This window comes from Astyanax mexicanus, chromosome 20 (genome assembly GCF_023375975.1).
Source record: "Astyanax mexicanus isolate ESR-SI-001 chromosome 20, AstMex3_surface, whole genome shotgun sequence".
NCBI classification, from domain to species: Eukaryota; Metazoa; Chordata; class Actinopteri; order Characiformes; family Acestrorhamphidae; genus Astyanax; species Astyanax mexicanus.
This window is the reverse complement of record NC_064427.1, coordinates 39975502-39997024: the sequence shown is the minus strand read 5'-3', so window position 1 is coordinate 39997024 and position 21523 is coordinate 39975502. Positions and strand designations below refer to the sequence as shown.

The window sequence follows — 21523 nt, the reverse complement described above, 5'->3', positions numbered from 1 at the left end:
AGAGGCAGAGAGTTTGACAGAGCTACCTCTCTGAAATGAGTTTTTGCAGGGTTGGATGTCTTATATCTGTATACAGATACACAAATCAGCAGCATGTTAGATGACGTGTAGCTAAAATGTACAGGTACAGCCAGTCTGTCTTTTAACTTAACAGACATGTGCTAGTTAGTGAGTTGATTATCTCAGCTTTGTTTCGGTTGGGGTAGGTGTGGGATCCAAGTGCAGAGCAGATATGAATATATAATGGATATATATATATTTATATACTTATAAGGATATCGTTCTATTTTGTATTATTTAGTTCTAGTTATGGATTGGGATAATAATTTTAAATGTGTTGTGCTTAAGTGAATGTTTCTCCAAGGAGACTGGGTGGAGAATTTGTGGGAAAAAAATCCCCCACAAGAGGTGTAGAAAAAAAGGCAGGAAACAGAACAAAGGAAATGCCACAAAATGGCTTGTACCAACAAAAGACAGCTTTAAACTTCAAATAAACCAAACTAAAACACAACCAAACTTAAAACAAACTTAAAACTGGCTGAGCACTGCTCTCTTTCAAGATATTTTCTTTTATTTTATTTTCTTTCTGTGTGGCTTTCTTTTCTTTTCTTTTCTTTTCTTTTCTTTTCTTTTCTTTTCTTTTCTTTTCTTTTCTTTTCTTTTCTTTTCTTTTCTTTTCTTTTCTTTTCTTTTCTTTTCTTTTCTTTTCTTTTCTTTTCTTTTCTTTTCTTTTCTTTTCTTTTCTTTTCTTTTCTTTTCTTTTCTTTTCTTTTCTTTTCTTTTACCCTCTAGTACCGATCACCCCTCAGTGAAGGTGCAACAGTGAGGTCTGGTTTGACTGAGGTTTATATAGGGTAGTGCACAGGTGCAGCTGGTTGACACTAATCACCACCGGGGATTCTGGGAGTTGGAGATTTGGGATCCGAATCTACCATTTCTACCAGTCCCCCTGCTGGCAGCCCGCGGTGCAGCACTGCCCGTGATGAGAAACAAGACTTTTCAGCCCCCCCCCCCCCCCCCCCCCAGTCCTGCTAGAGAATTTTTTCCAGTTTTTCAGACACTAGAGGGCGCTCCTGAGCAAGTCTAAAATGAATGGGTTAGTATGGACCAGTATAGAGCAATTGGGCAAAATATATTTTATAAATGTTTCATAATTTTTACACTGAATATGTACTCATGTATTCATTAGAGAACAATGTTAAATGTTTCAGCACCGCAGAAAAAAACTAAAAAGCTTTTCAGCTCCAATTATAAGCTGTTTAAAATTGCTCTGGCTGATTGTGACTCCAGAATCAGCTTGTTAACATGTCAGATCACAGTATCTGTGATGCTAACTACTACTTACACACTGAATAAATCCTTTTTTAGAAAAATACTTAATAGTACTTTATAAAATTAATTGAAAATACTGAAAACGTAGTTCAGGTTTTCAGGTTTTTAGCCATTTATTTTCTGATTTAATGCTGGAAATAGGAAAAGGTTCCCAGGTTCCACAGAACCTGAACCCGGCCCTGAGTGCTCCTTAGATCTGATCCCTCATTTTTTTTTACGACACTGAACCTCTTATTTTTCCAATGTTTTATCTGGATTTCTGTTCTACCTTAAGTGTTGCTTGAATAAAAATACTCTACACATTTAATTTAGACTTGATTAGAATGTAGATAAATTAAGATTAAAAAGAGACAATAATGTTATAAAAGAATGTATTAATCCCCCAGGTGGAATTTGACTGTTCCAGGAACTTATATACACACACACACACAAATACACACACATATATCAGAAAAATAGAATAATAAGAAAAAACACTTTGTTAATCATAGGATGTTCATATTTTAGTGAGCTATGGTTTATTCAAGGTTGAACATATGACATTAAATCAACGTTGATTCAACGTTGAAATACCAGCTGGGAATATTATGGAAAAAATCCACAGAATAGTCATTCTTCTTCAGGATTTAAACAGTCTGAGATACTGAAGTCTGAGAGACTGTTTGCTAAATCTGATGTTTATTTCTCTATTTTATTCACTAAGCTCCTCTGCACTTCTGCAGACAAGAGGAGCACCAAGAGGTGTGGCCAACCCTCAACTTTATCTTTTAGCTCTGAGAGAATCTTATTTTCCATCAGCTATGATCACACAGGACAAATGCAGATGATTATTGGTTTATGGTCTACTGTTAGTAATCTGCCAGTATCTTTGAGAAACTTTTAAATATAAAGTTTATAGTATATTACAGCTCTCTTATTTGACGAGTGCTTGTTTTATAATTGTAAAAATCACCTATGATTATTATATAGACCCTGTATAATATTTTCTGCTGATCTGCCAGCTCCCTCAGTGTCTTCATTTGGGGTTTAAACCTGCATTTTTATATACTTTTATACAGCTTCCTAAAACATTGTTTAAATAGAACACATTTATGTTTATGTTTTACGTTTGCACTTTATTCTCTATATTGTCTTGTTGTTCCATTTAGATCCACATCATTCCACTTAGAGGGAATGATAGTAAAAGTCTCTTGACTTGATTTGACTTGAGATTTGACATATTTGTTTATTATATGTACTTGTATTTGTCAGATGAATCCAGTGCAGTGTCTTTCTATAGAAATGTATGTAAAAAAAAATCAGAACGTGCCAGTCGTTATACAAATGATTTTTTAATCCAAAGTTTTGAACATTATTTTACAACTCTTTTCAAAATAGAAGTGCATATATATTTCATAAGAGTGCAACAAGATTTAGCATAGCCGGATTATAATTGAATAAAATAAATAGCACATTCTTTGATATAAAGGTTTTTCTTTCTGTGTCTGAGTTTGTCCTCTAATGTGTCTCGTATCCTTAAATCATTCGTTTAATTGCAAAGCTAAGAGTCTTCTTTGGAGTTCAGTGGTTGGTTTTGTGCTGGTAACTCATCTGTTCCTTTGTCTGTTAAAAAAACAAAATATGAATAAATACAAAAATCACAATGTTTTATGTTTGAGAGTAAATTTCACGTATATACATTTTTGTAAACAAACACTCCACATTCACTTTTTACAAACAACATCATTATACTCCCATTTCTAGTCGCTAACATTGATAAATCCCCTAATATTTTTATTGGTTTTCCACCCTCTACCTCTTTTATTATTTGTCAGTTTTTTAAATGATTATTTGCTGTTTTGTGCTTGTTTTATTTGGTCAGTCTCAGTCATCGTGTGTCTGTAATACCTTTAAGCACTGTCTGCATCTCTGTGTCTTGGCCAGAGCTTTTAGATTTTCCTACAAACAGAAGCAACAATCAGATTATTAGCTTTTTTTATTGTGCTCTCATATTATTGCTTTATGTAAGTGCAAGTAATTAAGAATATGATTTTTTGTGTTAAACCTACATATTTATAACATGCATACACATTTAATGGCAGAAAGCAAAGAAAATAATAAAATAAATTAGTTTTTACTTCTGTATTTTCTGTACATGTAGTACAGGACACCAAGAAGAGCCAGCGCAGCCACCACCACCGCCAGCACCCACAGATTAGACTTACTCTTTCCTATAGGGGCACAGATCAGCACAATACATTCACATGCATAGCACTGGAATCACTGCAGAAATATACAGTATCTCACAAAAGTGAGCACACCTCAAATGTTTTGTTAAAATTTTAAGCCTTTTAATGGGACAACACTAAAGATATTACACTTTGGTACCATATGAAATAGTCAGTGTACAGCTTTTAAAACTGTGTAAATTTGTTGTGCCCTCAAAATAACTTAACACACAGACCACTGGCAAAAAAAGGTGAGTACACCACAAGTGAAAATAGCCAAACTGTGCCCAATTACCCATTTTCATGTCATGTGACTCATATTAGTGTTATAAGGGGTCAGCTGTGAATGGGGTGCAGATGTTATCACTCACACTCTCTCATACTCATAGTCACTGAAAGTTCAACATGGCACCTCATGGCAAAGAACTCTGAAGTCCGAAAACAAGAATGGTTGCTCTACATACAGATGGACTAGGCTATAAGAAAATTGCCAACACCCTGAAACTGAGCTGCAGCACGGTGGCTAAGACCATACAGCAGTTTAACAGTTTAACAGGACAGTTTCTATTCAGAACAGGCCTCACCATGGTCGATCAAAGAAGTTGAGTGTACATGCTCAGCATCATATCCGAAGCTTGGCTGCCAGGATTGCTGCAGAGGTTAAAAGGACTGGGAGGTCGGCCCCTTTCAATACTCCAATACTCAAACCATACATATGCAGCATGATATATAAAAGTAGTTTGCATGACTGTTGTCCCAGAAGGACGCCTCTTCTGAAGATGCTGCACAAGAAAGCCAACAAATAATTTGCTGAAGACTAGCAGACTAAGTATTTGAATTACTGGAACCATGTCCTGTGGCCTAATGAGACGAAGATAAACATATTTGGTTCATGTTTCTCCTGTAAGGGCAACTCCAGGGCTAAGCGGGGCAACGGGCAGCCTCTGGTAGCAATCAGGCCTAATCAGGAACACCTGTGGCCTGCTTTTAAAAGAGTGAGGAACACAGCACAGCAGTTTGATATGTCTTTGTGTGTGTGAGTGTGTGAGAGAGAGAGAGAGAGAGTGTGTGTGAGTGGCCAAGTGGCTGCTATTCTTTCTACTTTCGAGCTCTTGAGTCCCTGAGACATCCTTTCTTTATTTCCCTCCTTTTCCCTTCATCTCAACAAAGAGAGAGAGAAAAGAGTAACAAATAAATAAGTAAATAATTTATCTGTAAAATGAAAGGCAGTTTCTCAGTTTTCTTCTTTTTGTTGGAGGAGCCATTTTTGTTTTGTTTAACCATTTTTCCCTACCCTTGGGAAAGCCAGCTTCCTCCTGGCATCCTTTGTTCTCTTTTTTCTGCCAAAATCCCCACATTAGGTGTGGGCCGTTCTTTAGTTTTTTAGCTTTTTTTTGGACCCACCTCCTCTAAAACCATCCCTACAATTTCTCAATACACCTGCTTTTGCTAGAAGAGTGGTAGAGCACTCATCTACCAATTAAATTTTGGTTTATTTTTAGTCCAACTCAATCTGCTCTCAGTCTTGTATACTCTGCACTTGGGTCCTAATAACTGCCTTTATTAGGTAGCTCACCCAGTAAGGTGGTTGTGTTGTGAATCAAATGAGTTTCTGGTTTTCTGGATGAGCCCTTATACAGCCCCAACCCATGACCACCGTGCTTGACTGTAGGAACATAACAACAACCCCAAAGACATCTCAAAGAAGATCCTGAAATTGAGGGTAAAAGGCTGAGGCTGAACATATCAACCATGTCTCCTGACCTGAACCCTATTGAGCGTCTGTGGGGCATCCTCATATAGAAGTTGGAGGAGTGCAAGGTCTCCAACATCTACCAGCTCTGTAATGTGATCATAAAGCAGTGGAAGATGATTCCAGTGGCAATCCGTAAAGCTCTAGTGAACTTCATGCCCAAGAGAGTTAAGGCAGTGCTGACAATTATTGATTGCCACACAAAATACTGTATTTTTTGCACTATAAGGCACACCTTTAATTTTCCCAAAATCACCAGTGCACTGAAGTACAGCAGTTTACAGGAGTTTCAGTTTAGTTCTCCAGCACCGGGGCTGAAGTAGCATAAGCATTAGCATTAGCCGCTAACTGCTATTTCCCTGTTCAGAGGTAAGTACTATAAGCCTGTAACCTGCTGCTAACCCCGGTTAGCACTGCTAAAGCAGCATTAGCACTACAGGTTAACCGTGCTTGCTCTTTTGCCATTTAGAGGTGAGTATATCAGACTGTAGTTTGCGTGTTTACTGTGTTAAAATAAGCTACGTGGGACGAACCGCTAGCTAAAATCGCCCTGGTTTACCGGAGCGCTGTCGGGTGGCATTAGTGGCTAACCGCTAGTTTAGCTTAATTTAACTTAGTTAGCTAGCTCCCCACTACCACCCAGCTGCGAGACCTGCTGAATTAGAAGTTCCTTATAGTGTCTCTTAAAATGCTCCTTATAATCCGGTGAGACATTTGTATGAAAATAGAGCATAAAACGCACATTTATTGATAGTGCGCCTTATAATATGAATATAGTGTAAAAAAATACGGTAACGACACTTTTTGACACAATTTGCTCCATATACAGGGGTGTACTCACATTTTGTCATCAGCAGTTTAGACATTAATAGTTGTGTGTTGAGTTATTTTGAGGATACAGCAAACTGTACACTGACTACATTACATTAAATAAAAGAATTATATCTTCAGTGGTCTCCCATGAAAAGATATTTTAAAAATATTAACAAAAAATGTAAGGGGTGTAGTCACTTTTGTGAGATACTGAACATAGCCTAATAATAATTTCGTACACTGAAAAAAATGATGAGTAAAATTTACTTTTAAAAAGTTTTGCAACTTTCTGCATTTGCTTTTTTTATGTAAATTTAATTTCAGATAAATTTAAGTAACTTCAACTCGGTTTCAAGACTTAAATGTTACACAGAGTAAATAAGAGAACTGAACTTCAGTCAATCCTTTCTTTTAGTAAACTTTACTTCATTTATTTTTACTGAATCAATCCTTTCTTTTAGTAAACTTTACTTCATTTATTTTTACTGAATCAATCCTTTCTTTTAGTAAACTTTACTTCATTTATTTTTACTGAATCAATCCTTTCTTTTAGTAAACTTTACTTCATTTATTTTTACTGAATCAATCCTTTCTTTTAGTAAACTTTACTTCATTTCTGCATATAATATTACCTAATTACAATTACGTAATTTATACAATATTACTCAAATAATTTGATACATAATATATTATAATTCCTGAAATTTAAATATTTTTAGTTTTTTTATCTGAATTAACTTAAAAAAAGCAAATGCAAAAATTTGTTAAACTTTTTAAAAATAAATTTTACTCATCATTTGTTTCAGTGTAATTTTAGCCAATACATGTTAATTTAACAGTTTCTTACCTGTCTGAGCCACTGCCTGTGTGGAACCAATGTTGACAGATGTTTGGACTGTATATTTGACTTTTGGCCCTGAGAATATACAGGTATATTTTCCAGAATGTTTTGATTGCTCTAAATCATCTAAGTAAAGAGATCCATCTCCCATCTGAGCCTTATCCAGTTCCACCTCTGCATCCTCGTCCCAGTGGTTTACAATCACATGTGTTTGGCTGTTGTAGGTCAGAATATCTTTAGTTTTGCCTTTTTTTCTAAACGTCCACGTGAGATTAAAGTTTCTCAGATTCTTCGGGGCAATGCATGGAATGGTCAGGTCTTGTCCAACTTTTCCTGCTATTTCTGTAAATAAATCAAATGAGAATCAATTAGAACTGTGTCTGCATTTAATGTTAAGATCAATAGAGAGCAGAATTAAGTTTGAGTGCGCATGTTCAAGAAATTAATGAATGTTCAAGAAATAGTATCAGAAAACAGCTGCATTTAAACAGGTTTTAAGTAGTTGTCAGTCGATTAAAAAAAATCACAAATCTGTGATTTAATGAAGAACAATTACACTTTTTTCTTATAACGTATGAGTTGTTAATAATGAATATTTAAATGTAAATAAATTAAATATAAGATTGGTAAATTGGAATTATGTTTGTGTTCGAGGTCTTAATCATTTAAACATTTCAGTGCTGGTATTTCCCTGTATTTTGTGAGGAATACAGAAGTACACTGCAAAAACATTATTCTTAGCAAGTGAAATTGACTAGTTTTAAGGCAATAAATCTTTTTATTTTATATTTTATCTCTCTTTAATAGAGAGAGAGAGAGAGAGAGAGAGAGAGAGAGAGAGAAAGCGAGAGTGAGCGACAGAGGGAGAGCGAGAGAGAGAGTGAGAGAGGGGGAGAGAGCTAGAGCAAGAAAGCGAGAGAGAGAGCGAGTGACAGAGCGAGAGAGTGAGAGAGAGAGAGGGAGAGAGAGAGAGAGGGAGAGAGGGAGAGAGAGAGAGAGGGAGAGAGAGAGAGAAAGCGAGAGGGAGCGAGAGGGAGAGTGAGCGAGAGAGCGAGAGAGGGAGAGAGCGAGAGAGAGTGAGAGAGAGAGAGGGAGAGAGAGAAAGCGAGAGTGAGCGAGAGGGAGAGTGAGGGAGAGAGCGAGAGAGAGGGAGAGAGCAAGAGCAAGAAAGCGAGAGAGAGCGAGTGACAGAGCGAGAGAGTGAGAGCGAGCGAGAGAGAGAGAGGGAGAGGGAGGGAGAGAGAGAGGGAGAGGGAGAGAGAGAGAGAGGGAGAGGGAGAGAGAGAGAGAGAGGATATTTCAATACATTTTTTCCCTATGAGCTCAGTAGTTAAACGCACTGCAATAAATAACTCTGCAGTGTTACCAGGCAAATTCCAGCTGAATGGTATTTGTTAACACTAAGGTTGACAGCACCTGATTTAAGATCAGATGACATGTTGGAAACTATGACAGTACAGTATATGAGCTTCAATCATTACAACATACATGATTTAAATACATACCGGTGAATTTGGAATATTTATTTTTTTTGTTGTTAGGTTACTTAATGTAGAAATAATAAAAAATAAAGATCATTTTAAGGAAGGTGTGTTCAAACTTTTGTCTGGCTCTGTTTATACTGTAAATGTGGTGTTTTTGGTAAAAAAAAACGTATTTAAAAGAGGTTGTTTTTACAGATTATATTGACCATATATTAATATATTTTATATACACATATTAATATTTATATACCACATCAGCTCTTAAAAATGGTTCTAATTAAAAATACAGGACTAAATGATACAGAACTGTATTATATTCTGTATTACATTATTTGGAAGTTCTTTCAATTTTACAAACATACTACAGTATACACGTTCACGTCACTATTACAAAAGTAGACATTTAAATAACTTCTAAAATTCCTAAATATTTAAGGTAACCAAACCGGCATTTGGGGTATTAATCTTGGTATCCCTGGTACAGTGATTGCCTAATATGGTAGTGCTGTGAGACAGAAAACAGTTTGTGTGAGGTAAATGGAGTGTGTGTGTAAGGCTTAGTGTTCTGTTGGTTTTAGGATTGTTACCACTGTAGTTAAGAGCAGATTTGTTTTTAAACTCTCCTTCTGAAGGTCTGTAAAGGGTGAGGAACGTGGTGATGCAGTGCGTTTGCAGAGAGATGTAATGGTTTATATCAGGGGTATTTAATTAGAATTCAGTTTGGTCCAGTTTGAGGAAATTTCATCAGGCTGAGGTCCGGACTGATGGTGTTATAATTCAGTGTTTTATTCTGTTTACTGAAGAAGCCTATAGTAGTTCTGTCAGTGTTTTATCAACAACTGAAAGACAAAACAAATTACACATACTAGTATATTTCAACAATATGTATTGTTTTAAATAGGCCTGTCACAATAATTACATTATCAACCTATCATAAAATAAATGGAAACACCCTGAATAATTTAACATATCGAGTCTAATAATGTGAATCTGTATTTTCACTTTGTTTCAAAATGCTATATTTATTCTATTAGATTTTATTTATATTAGATTTAGGCCTGCCTGTCATGATGATAATTACATGAATGATAAATCGTACAATATATGGAGAAATGTTGACTGAACTTCAGCCAAAAAATCTGCTTTGTTTAAAAACAGCAGTTTTATTTTATTTAATATTATTACTGTATCAGACTTTATTATGTTGTGGGTAAAACTGATGGGGGAAGTTGTTAATGCTTTTTGTCCCCTGGGGGTTGCCATAGTTTTGAGGTAGGGTTGTTTTAAGAGTAGAGCGAGTTTTTTTTTTTCTTGCTGAGGAGTTCTGATCAGGAGGAGTAAAGTGGAATATTTTGGAGTCTTTTTTTCGGTTGTTTTTCTTTACTTCCTCCAAGTAACACCGCAAGGTTACATTACTGTTTATTATGTTTTATAAAGGTAGTATTTTAATGTTTTTTTTTTCTGGTGCGCACCATCTGTATTAGCTTATCTCGCTTTATTCTTTGACTTCTCACCGTCTGCTTCTCCTGTCTGGCTCCGCCCTCTCACATCTGCACAGATCTGATTGGCTGAGGAGAGCGTTTGGTGATCTTAAAGCACGCGTGATTGGTCTGTGAGTTTACTGCGCTGTAAAGCACATAAACTGTAAAGACTATAAACGTTCCACCGCCTTAAATTAACACAATCAGAAATAAATCCTTCTCAGTAGTTTACATTGTCCAATCCGGACCCGGACCTTGCTAGAGCTAAAAATCCGACCCGACCCAGCCCGAGCACGTGCACGTTCTGCCCGAGACAACCCAAACCATAAACTGCCATTATGAGCCCGAGCCCGACCCGACCCATAAACTGTCCGCTTTCGGGCTGATCGAATGAGCGAAATATGATCAAAATTATGTTAATTAACACTGAAACATAGAAGCATAGAACTATTATTTAATTATAATAAATAATTATAATTCGCAAACAGAATCGGCACAACACCGCCTGCTGTACAACAGCGCTTATAAATAAATTAAACACGAAAATGAGGGTATTCTATCAGTAATTTCAGATCCTTTTAGTTAGTTTTATAAACACACAATACAGTTCGAGTTAGTTATGTTTTTTCCTTTTAATTACTGTTTTTATTAGATTCAGTTAACACTTTCAGTTTCACTTTTAGTTTTTGCTATTTCGTTAGAATTAAAAAACAGATGCCTACATCTCTGACTATTTTCTGGAGCCCGACCAGAGGAATGTGGGTGCGATTTCAGGTCGGTCCTCGGGTCAGGTTGGGTTTGGGCTTAGTGTGTAGAGGAGAGGTGTAGAGATGTAGAGGTGTAGAGAGGTGTAGAGGTGTGTAGAGGTGTAGAAGAGAGGTGTAGAGGTGTGTAGAGGTGTAGAGGAGAGGTGGGTGTAAATGCATGTATGTCGTAGCTGTAGAAGTTGATACCTGTCTGCAGCAGTGAGGCCCTCCATGTGGGCGAGTTGTATTTGGGTGTAATGCTGCAGGTGTAGGTGAGGGAGGAGCTCTGGTTCAGTTTCTTCAGTGTGCTCTCTACACTGTACAGGCCGTCTGGATCTGCGCTCATTCGGGTAACTGGCTTCAGGTTTTCAGTGTGCGGCTCTGTGGACCACGTCACCACAGGAGCGGGATACACACCATGTGAGGAGCACTGCACTGACCCAGCGGAGGAGTCCTCTATAGAGATCCTGCTGATAGAGGCTGAAAAAAGCATGAAGCAGAAGCTTTACACCAGTGTTACAAACCTTTCTTTCAAATTATTCAGTTCTTAACTTAACCTGATTAACCTGAATCATTTTCAGGGTTGAGACAGAGACTGTAAAAAAGATGGACGCCGTGTCGCCGTTTCCATTCATTCAGTAAAAATGAAGCTAAAATCTTCCTCCATGTTGGAGAAATCTGAATCCTGAGTCTGTGCAGTAGAGACCAGAGGAGGGAGAAAGACTGTGGAGAGACCGCCTACTCATTTAAATTACCCCGCCCCTGAGCACTGCCTCCACAGAGCTCACACAGTCTATGGTCCTGCCCATACAGTCATTGGTCACAGTCATTACACCACCTCGGCTAGGAGTAACCCAGCACTTTTACACCTTTAACCACACCTTTTTGAATAGAGCTGAATAACGTTTTAAAAAACGAATTCTGTGGGGATATAAAAATTAACAATATAAGCAGAGGTTACACTAGCTGCTGCATTTAAATAATGGAGGTAGAATTACAGTATATTAGAAAAAACGTGATTGAAAGTTGTTCTGTTTTAATATTAAAACCTATGGGAATGGGTGGGGTTACACAGCTTTCTGAAACCGAACAGCAGGGGGCGCCTGTGGAGGCTTCACTTTTGAGAGACGATGCTCTGTCCAGCTAAACACAGTCTAGGGGTTGTAGAATGAAACTGAAACACCTGGTTTTAAAGAAACAGTAATTTATTGTGGTGACGGACAGTTCTGGTGGAAACAGGAGAGTTGAGGTGCACATTGAATTCTGCTGTGATTTGATCAGCCGTGATTTTATGTTAGCACCCGAACTGTAAGAAAGCTGCATGTGCCGCCAACCACCAGCAGAGGGCCTGGACACTGCAGTGGAAGAGCTGATGGATCTGAGGCAAGAAACTCCAAGTCCCAGAATCCACAGCAGTAATTAGTGCAAATCAGGTTCAGCTGTGAACCCCAGCCAAACCTCAGCTCACCGTCACACCTTTGTAGAGGGGTGACCGGTAACAGTGGGTACAGAAAAAGAAGATTAGAAAGAAAAGAACTCTTAAAAGAAGCCACAAAAAAAAGATCTTAAAAGAAACAAAGGCTCACACAAAAAAAGATCTTAAATGAAGCCACAAAAAAAGAAAAGATCTCAGTCTTTGTTTTTTTAGAAAATCATTTCCTAAGTTTCTTTAAGTTTGGTTTCATTTCCTTTGTTTGGGCCATGCCATGTGGCAGCAGATCCTTTGTTTGATTTTCCCGCCCTTTTTCTCCACTGCCACATTTAAGGCCCTCCTCCAAAGGTTGGGAGTTCAAACCCCGGTTCAACCACTCCATCCCAAATACAGCAAACCACAAGTAATATCAAATATATTGATAAATTATAAAAACAACTCTGCATTTAAGTCCACATCCCCCACTGAACCGTAACACAAACATCCCTTTCAGACAGCTTCCTCTTACAGCGTCCACAGTTAATCCTGTTGGATGTGGTTGGTCCTTCTTGGTGGTATGCTGACATTACCCTGGATACCGTGGCTCTTGATGCATCACAAAGACTTGCTGTCTTGGTCACAGATGCTCCAGCAAGACGTGCACCAACAATTTGTCCTCTTTTCAACTCTGGTATTTCACCCATGAGTTCAGTTTCTAGTCACACCCAGGCCTGATTACTACCAGACATGTAGAATCAATAAATCACTAAAATAGAACCAGCCTGACAACATGGAAAAAGCAACATTATGCAATAATCTTAGGAAATTCTAGAACAGATGTGCAAGGCATGGAATGAGGCTCATTGCCATCATACACTCCATAAACAGTCTATTTTCATGCATTGTGTCTGCACCATTAAAAAAGCAAAGATGTTTGTGAATATATGTACACTAATGGCTGTGTGGGTCTGGAAGCGGGATGTGTTCAGGTAAATTTCTGGCAAGGAGATCACTAAAAAAAGGGTCCATTGACCTCTATCTGTCTGAAAAAGTTTACTAAATCATTTCTAAAGTTTTGGGAGTCAATGGAACCACAGTGAGAGCTATTATTTACAAATGGAGAAAACATGGAATAGTGGTGAACCTTCCCAGACGTGACAGGCCTACCGAAAGGATTTTAAAAGGGCATGGACAACTCATCTAGAAGGTATCAAACAACCCAGAACAACATCTAAAGAACTGCAGGTCTTACTTTCCTCAGTTAAGGCCAGTGTTCATGATTCACCAATAAAAAATGAGTTGGGGTGAAAGGCCTGTCTCACATTTGACATGATGCCCAGAAATGGAAAAATCTTCTGTTGACTGATTTAACATGTCCGTTCATCAGTTTGTGACCTCAAGCTAAACTGTACTTGGGTTCTGCAGCAGGACAATGATCCAAAGTACACCAGCAAGTCCACCTCTGAATGGTTAAAAAAAAAAAAATAAGCTAAACTGACTGAGATGCTGTGGCATGATCTTAAACAGGCTATTCATGCTTGAATACCCCCAACGTAGATAAATTTAAATCATTCTGTAAAGAAGAGTGGGCCAAAATTCCTCCACAGCGCTGTAAAAGACTGCTTTTGGATAACTTTATGCTGCTTTACTCCTGGTGCAACAATTCAAGCAGTTCAGTTTGGTGGTTTGATGGTTTGTGATCATCCATCTTCCTCTTGATTATATTCCAGAGGTGTTTAATTTGGTAAAATCAAAGAAAGTCATCATTTTTAAATGAAATCTTATTTTTTCCAGGGCTGTATATGTATAAGTATGCATATATAATTTTTTATTTATCAAGTTCTAGGTAAGTACTCCTCTAGATACCAGGTAGTTTAAGCCAAAACATTACTAGAACTTTCTGAGTATTTACCTAATAAATACTTGGTATATATGTATTTTATTGTAAAAATAAAGTTATGCCTGTAAAAAGGGATCTTTTTTGTATTTGTGTCATAATATTAAAAGCACGACCCACCTTCAACCTTGACTATGACGAAGGACTCCTCAACAGTCTTGGTGGTATTGACCAAGCATTTGTATCGTCCTCTGCTCTTGATACTGCTGTCCTTCAGTTGCAGGAAAACCTTTCCAGTGGACACCTGGTCGGTTAACAGTGAAATGCCGTCGTCTCCAGCCTCGTCTGAGTCCTCCTGAGAGCTGTATATGAGCTCGTCCTGCTGGAACCACTGAATAAATACCTCATCATCAGAGGCAGTGAAGGAACAGGGCAGTAAGCAGTCTTTAGAGTACGTGCAGGTCACATGGACATCTGAGGAAGATCAAAGAAATCTCTTTATAATGTAAATAATTAAAAATATAAGCATTATTATAAATATTCTAAGCATGTATCTTACATAAATATGTGCAAAGCATGCATTTTATCAGCACATAAAATACTGTAGCACCTGAGGTCACCATGTCCCATTATACACTGCAAAAAAACTAAATCTCAGCAAGTGAAATTCTCTAATTTTAAGGCAATAAATCTTATCTTCTTCTCTGATAAGACTTTTTATCTTACTAAGCATTGTGTAAGTGTTAGATTTTTTTGCTTATTTTAGGGATAATTATCTTAATCATTCTTACTTAGAATTTGTACCTTATTTTTGTTTTGTAATTCTAACTCAAAATAAACACAATCAAGCAGAAAACAAGTTATTCTGATTCTTGTGTCCAAAAACAGTGACTTTTCTGCTTGATTTAGGCGCTACTTCACTCATTTTGAGACTTTGGCATTGCTTTTTGTAAGAAATCTTACTAAGAACATTTAGCTTACCCCATTGGCAGATTTGTTTGCTTAATATTCATATATTTCAATATATAATCATCCCCCATAAGTATGCAGTTCTTACAGCAAAGTCTGTCTAGAGTAGACCCTTTTAGTACAGTATAAGCTTTATTATCATTCATTTCAGAGGAATCGCTGGGTAAGAAAGTGGCTACATACTACAAAAAATGAAATCTTAGCAAGTGAAATTATCTAGTTTCAAATCAATAAATCTTATTTCTTGCTCTGATAAGAATTTTAAGTCTTACTAAGCATTGTGTAAACGTAAGATTGTTTTACATATTTTAGAAATAATTATCTTATTCAGTCCTACTTAGAATTTTCACCTTATTTTAAATCATTTGAACTTAAAATAAACACAGTCACCAGTCCAGTTATTCTTATACTTGTGTAGAAATTTAAGCTAGAAAAAAAATATATATATAAAATATATTTCAGCTTAATTTGAGTCTTCACTCATTTTGAGGCTTTGTCGTTGCTTATTTTAAGAATACTTTATAAGAACATTTAGCTTACCCCACTGGCAGATTTTTTGCTTAATTTAAGCATTTATGTCTCAATTAAAATTAATTTTATCTAGTCTTTGCCAATGGATTTTTTTGCAGTGTGGTACTTGAAAGTTTGGGAACACTTTAAAATTGTATAAATTTCTCCATTAACATAACCTAAATCATCATCACATTTTCACACAAATCCTACAAGTGCCAAACCTCTAGGATTAGCAGTTTTTTTTTGTGATATTAGACTATGTTTTTGTTAGGGTATCATGGCACAAACCATTTCAGATGTCTAAGGCCTTTAAAAGTGTGGAACGTGTATTTTAAATATGATTTGTGTAGTGTAATACTTGCTATACTTGCTGAAGACGGGCATGCAGACCATGCTACACAAAACTCTTCTAAATCTGTGTTCCCCTACCTGTGTAACATAACTCTGTGAATGAACATGCAAATGATCTGAATGTAAATCAGCTCTGTGGAGTGAAGTCATGCAGACGTTCACCTGCAGTGAATTTGCCTGCTGTGTATTTCAAGCGGTGAATGAGTCACAGTTTATGGGGGCATTTCTTAAGAGTGTGGAGGGGATGTTTTTACCGAAAGCCCAGCGCCCAAAGAAAATCAGACATTTGGACATCATTTTATTGTGTTATAATAAATGGAATTACTTTAAAACTATCTGGAATGGACTGACAGTTAAGAATCCTGTCCCTTTCTACTTTACACTTTCCTTTTAGGAGATGTTTTAATTTATTTATTGATGTAGACAGTGCTTATAGCCTTTTTTTCTTATTTTCTTTCTTGTGTGTCATTCTTTGGTAACACTTTACTTGGATGGTCCATTTTATGGCCTTGTTGATGCTCAGCTTACATTCAGTTATACTGAATTAAATGTCCATTCAATGTAACTTAACCCTATGTTGAAGGTAAATTATTTAAAATAGAAAATAAACCTACACCTAACCTTAACCATGAATTAGCCCTAAAATCTAATCCTACACCTAACCTTAACCTAAATTTAAAATCTAACCCTAAACCCAATCCCAAAATGTTAAGATAAGTGTTTGGGTTAGAGTTGAGTGTAGGGTTATATTCAATAGAGAATCATTTACTTTTACCTTTAAAAAAGTTTAATTGCATTTAAAAGACATGAAGTTGGATGTTAGTTGAATGTCAGTTGAGCATCAACGAGGCCATCAAATTGAGTAAAGTGTTACCCATTCTTCAGCAATTTTCTTACCCCACGTGCTCTATTAAGCACATGCGCCTGTTTTGTTGCTGTCTCATTTGTAACTCCACCCCCTCGTTACTGGCTCCAGGTGTTCCCAGTCTCCCTGTGTATATAGAGCCCCTTTATTTCAGTGTTCCTTGTCTGGTCTTTTGTATGCTTTGTGTGCTCCTGTCAGGTTTGTGTAGTTTTTGTGATCCTAGTCTGATCACAGTTCTTTAGTTTACTTTGTCTTTTTGTTTGTTTGCTTTCTGTTTTGCTTTTATTTATCCCATTTGTTTAATAAATTGATGCCTGCAATTACGTCCTCCCTCTCATCCATCACCATCTGTGACAGATCATATGTAGATCATGTCATAAACTGGGTCTGTTGATTGAAGATTTTATGACTGGTATTGGTATTGGTTGGCATATTCCAGTTTAGTTTATTTAGGCATTAATATTCACTGCAAAGCAAAAGTAAAACCTGATGATGGAGAAATAGAAAACAGCAAAGATGAAACCATTTGCTGAATGTACACTTTTCATTAGCTGAACTCAAAGATTTTAGACTTTTTCTATGTATACAAAGGGCATTTTTTTTTTGTTTACAATTGGGTGAACTAAATCTGTTAGTGAGGAATTCTCCTTTGCTGAGATAAACCAGCTATCAGTCACAGGTGTGGTATATCGAGAGGCTGATTAGACACAGTGATTATTACACAGGAGTGCCTTGGGCTGGGCACAATAAAAGGACACTCTAAAATGTGCAGTTTTGTGGTGAAGCACAGTGCCACAAGATGCTGCAAGTTTTTAGAATCGTGCAGTTGGTATGCTGACTGCAGAGATTTCCACCAGAGCAGTGGCCTGTGAATTTGATGTTCATTTCTCCACTATAAGCCATCTCTAAAGACGTTTCAGAGAGTTAGGCAGTACATCCAACCGGCCTCACAACTACAGACCACGTGTAACCACACCAACCCAGGACCTACACATCCAGCATCTTCAGCTCCAAGATCGTCTGAGACCAGCCACCCAAACGTCTGCATAAATCAGTGTTCTCAAGTCTCACGCTTTGAGCGTGTGACACACGCACCTCAGCAAGTTCACACGCTCACACGCCACACATGGTATTTCTCACGCTTGCCAATCCATCGGCTGTATATTATAAAGTACTCTCGTTGAGCCAATCAGAATATAGATCGCTCTGTTGTTAGGCAGACCTAGTCAAAGAGGGTGGAGTTTCAGTGAGAGTGTCAGGCGCAAAGAACTGTCCAATCTTACTCCCACCAAACTTTAAAACTTGAGAGCCCTGGCATAAACTGTCAGGAACGTCTCAGGAAAGCTGATCTGTATGCTCATCATCTTCATTAGAGGCTCCATCTGACTGCAGTTTTTATCAAAACCAACTTGAGTGGGCAAATTCTTACTTTCAATGGCGTCTGGCAAAATAGAGAGGTGTTCTGTTCTCTTTACGGAGGAATCTGTTTTTTTGACTATACAGGGTAGATGATGGACTGTGTGTACGGCCTCGTGTGGGTGAGCAACCTACACCTGTGTAATAATCACTGCGTCCAATCAGTATCTTGATATGCCTCACCTGTGACTGGTGGATGGTTTATCTCAGCAAAGGAAAAAAAAGGCTCACTAATGCAGATTTGCTCACCCAATCGTGAACAAAATTTGAGAGAAAAAGGTACCTTTTTGTATGTAGGAAAAGTTCGAGTGTAGAGGGGATGTTTTTAACAATCCCAGTGCCCAAAGAAAATTTAGAATCAGATTTTAATTTTTCTACAATATTTGAACATCATTTTATTGTGCTATAATGAATGGAATTACTTCAAAACTATCTGGAATGGACTGACAGTTAAGAATCCTGTCCCTTTCAAAATTTGAGGGAAAAAGTACCTTTTTGTACGTAGGAAAAGTCTTAGATCTTTGAGTTTAGCTCATTAAAAAATGGAAGCAAAAGCAAAAGTGTTGAGTTTATTTTTCTGTGTATTTAAAATAAAGAATTTTGGCAGGGTGCAGAAATATTGTTTTTAGTTTTTAAGTAAATGAATTAGAAACAGTACTTTACGATGAATAAATAATATATAATTGGAAAAAATTCTTGCTCTCCTTATGGTCTCCATTTTTGTCATATCCTCTATGCACTAAGCTCTGGGCTATGTGCTATATAAATAAACGCGCCTGGCCTTCCCTACTGAATGTCTACTCTGATGCCAGCCATCAACATTCCAACTTCCAACACTTCAACACTCTACCAAGTATATGCAGCATTCAATAACCAGCTTAAATCAATGGTAAAGTAATTCTAAAGTTGATGTCATTCTGTGATAAAATGAGCAAGTTTTGCTGACCTGTTCCTTAAATGACCTCATATAATTTCTATATAAACACAGGTGATTGTGAATAATATGGTCCTGCTATATATTTGAATCCAAGAAGGCAAAACTGATCTGGAAATAACAGAAAAGTAAATCTAGCAAAGAAAGTGAATACATGCTAAACTAAAACAACACATGCACTAAAACTTTAAACTCTGTGACTCACTAAGAAAGTTGACTTGATATGAATATGAATATGAATTTTATGACTGATGCATGCTGCAGAAAGGCTAAATTAACCTTTGATCTGGCAAATAAATCTCGCATAATAAAATAAAAGGAGAGAGAACAATGTCTTACCTGGAGTCTTACTTTGAACAAAAGAAAAAATCCAAAAGAGAGAGTAAACCCCAATGAGTGTGCATGATGCACTCCGATTCATAATGTCACACAGCTGCATATGCAGAGAGAGAGAGAGAGAGAGAGAGAGAGAGAGAGAGAGAGAGAGAGAGAGAGAGAGAAGAGAGGGGAGAATGAACAGAGATTGAAAGAAGCTCTTCAGAAAAGTTCTTGCCAATGGGATGTAATCAGACTCCACAGTTCCCTGCAGTAAACTGAACAGGCTGTGGGAAATGAAACCGATCTGGACGTCCTGAGCTCAATCCAGAGCCAAAAAACACAGTGGATTCAGTCACAGAGTCACATCTGAAAGATAAAAAAGAAAGCAGGAACCAATGCCTGTGAAGCACAGAGAAGTAGGTGTGTTTGAATGACAGAGACGGAGAGAGGAGGGAAGTGAAACACACACCCCATTCTAAGATCATTGGACTGGGCTGTGTAATGAATGATCACTGGTAACGCCTACTTACCTTCTCCCTCCGTCTCTCTTTCTCTCTCTCTCCTACAGTCTTACGTAGACACATGAGTTATATAATTAGCAGTGAGGAATGATAATGTGGGCTCGCATGCCAGTCTCTCGTGGTTAAGAGGTTAAAAAGTTATTTACAGTCTTACGTTATCTCCGTTTCTTCCACTTTTGCCCCTCGCTGACAGATTTCTAAATATAGAGTCATTACCAATGATCTGGCAACTTTTATCCCTGACTGTGAACAGCTCTGTGCTCTCTGTGGTCTGAGTCCAGCAACTCAACAAATAAGAATGAAGCTCCATGACGTCAGAACCTGTAACCTCAGCTTCCTTCTAAAGGAGAAACCTACAGTGCTCAGGCCTTCTTCCAGTTCACAGAGCTGCACAATCTCTCACAGAGCTGCTCTAGAGTCAGCCAGAACATCAGAGAGCATCAGAGAGCATCAGTAGAGCACTCGTAAAAATAAACCTGCCATTCTTTAAAGAAATATTTTGATTTCCTAAAGTGCATTCCAATAATTCCAATAATTCTGCGTGAGTCAGTTTGTAGAACCTTTGTAGCCTGAGGTAACTTTCAGGCTCTTGAAACTTTTAGACCCTTAAGGCCTCGACTATCTTCCAGCAAAACGAATTTCGTGAGCATTGCACGAAGTTGAGCACACTTCCACGAGCTTTCGAGCTGGCAAAACAAATCTTGAGCAATGCAATACAGATATATATATATAAAATTAGTATTTTTTTATGGAAAGAAAATTAGACATTCATGCAAACACACACGCACATATATATTGAGGCAATGTGTCTTTGCAATGTTTGAGCATATCTTGTGGCTGTGTATGAGACTATGTACAAAACCAAATTGAGTCTGACTCAAAATCACATGTAGATATCCCATTTAAACTTTTTATTTTATATAATTTTTTGGTCCAGGAAATGGCATACATTCTGCTGCTTCGCTTTGCCTGTCTCGTATGCTCCACAACTGCAGGTGGTGCTGTGACGTTAGTAAAGTTAAGTTTCATGACGACCGGAAAACGATCACCCATCACGCTCTGTCTAGACAAGCTCCGGTATGAATCTCTCAATGAGGAATCATAAAGGTGACGGTAGTGCTGTACCTGCTCAGCGAGCCTCTCTTCGAAATCGTCCATGTTTGTTTTCTTGGCACGCCTCTTTTTTTAACGACCAATCACAGGCGTTGTCGCCTTGTGTCTTCGGCCGTGGAGTTCGCCCAGCCTCCATGCGCACGACACGGCGAACGAAGCCCCTGTGCGACGTCCGCGGCTGTTCGTTTTCTCCGCAGTTACGTCACATTGTTCGCTGAAGCCCCACGAACGTCGTCTCTGCAAGAAGCATGCCGAGGCCTTTAGACATCTGTGTTTTATCACCACCACTGTGAGCAATTCAGTTTCACTGCATTTATCAACTTCATGTTTCAAAACAAACCTCTTAGTCAATGCTGAAACACTGAGCAATCACCAATAAATCTCAGCCGAATAATCATAGAGGAATTGTAAAAAAAGTCTGTGAAAACGTTAATGTGACGTGAAGGTCATAATTTCCGGAGTGTATAGCTGTGACCTAATGAGGGATTAATTAAACTCATGATCACCTTAGGAGGTGATTTAGGTGACACCTGATTCATTGTGTGTACTGAATTGATTTCAAAGTCTTTCTTTAGATTAAATCGGGTTAATTAAGTTATACACTTAATTGTGCAATCA

General features: G+C 37.7%; 1 protein-coding gene across 1 annotated transcript; it reads right to left on the bottom strand.

Annotated features, from left to right (window-relative positions):
* Nucleotides 1-2647: 2647 nt before the first annotated feature.
* hhla2a.1 (HERV-H LTR-associating 2a, tandem duplicate 1) lies at nucleotides 2648-19763 on the bottom strand. Its single transcript, XM_022681508.2, has 7 exons — nucleotides 19293-19763; nucleotides 14086-14379; nucleotides 10865-11137; nucleotides 6953-7288; nucleotides 3450-3542; nucleotides 3220-3270; nucleotides 2648-2934 (listed from the first exon to the last, which is right to left on the bottom strand). The coding sequence occupies exons 1-7, from the start codon at nucleotides 19390-19392 to the stop codon at nucleotides 2873-2875; spliced, it is 1209 nt and encodes a 402-aa protein (XP_022537229.2). The 5' UTR covers nucleotides 19393-19763; the 3' UTR covers nucleotides 2648-2872.
* Between the last annotated feature and the right edge of the window lie 1760 nt (nucleotides 19764-21523).

Coding starts and splice junctions, on each gene's coding strand:
- hhla2a.1 (XM_022681508.2), bottom strand. CDS start 19,392: ATGCAGCTGTGTGACATTATGAATCGGAGTGCATCATGCACACTCATT. Junction 11,138..14,085: donor CGTCATAGTCAAGGTTGAAG/GTGGGTCGTGCT, acceptor TGCTTTTTTCAG/CCTCTATCAGCAGGATCTCT. Junction 3,271..3,449: donor CATGTACAGAAAATACAGAA/GTAAAAACTAAT, acceptor TTCTGTTTGTAG/GAAAATCTAAAAGCTCTGGC.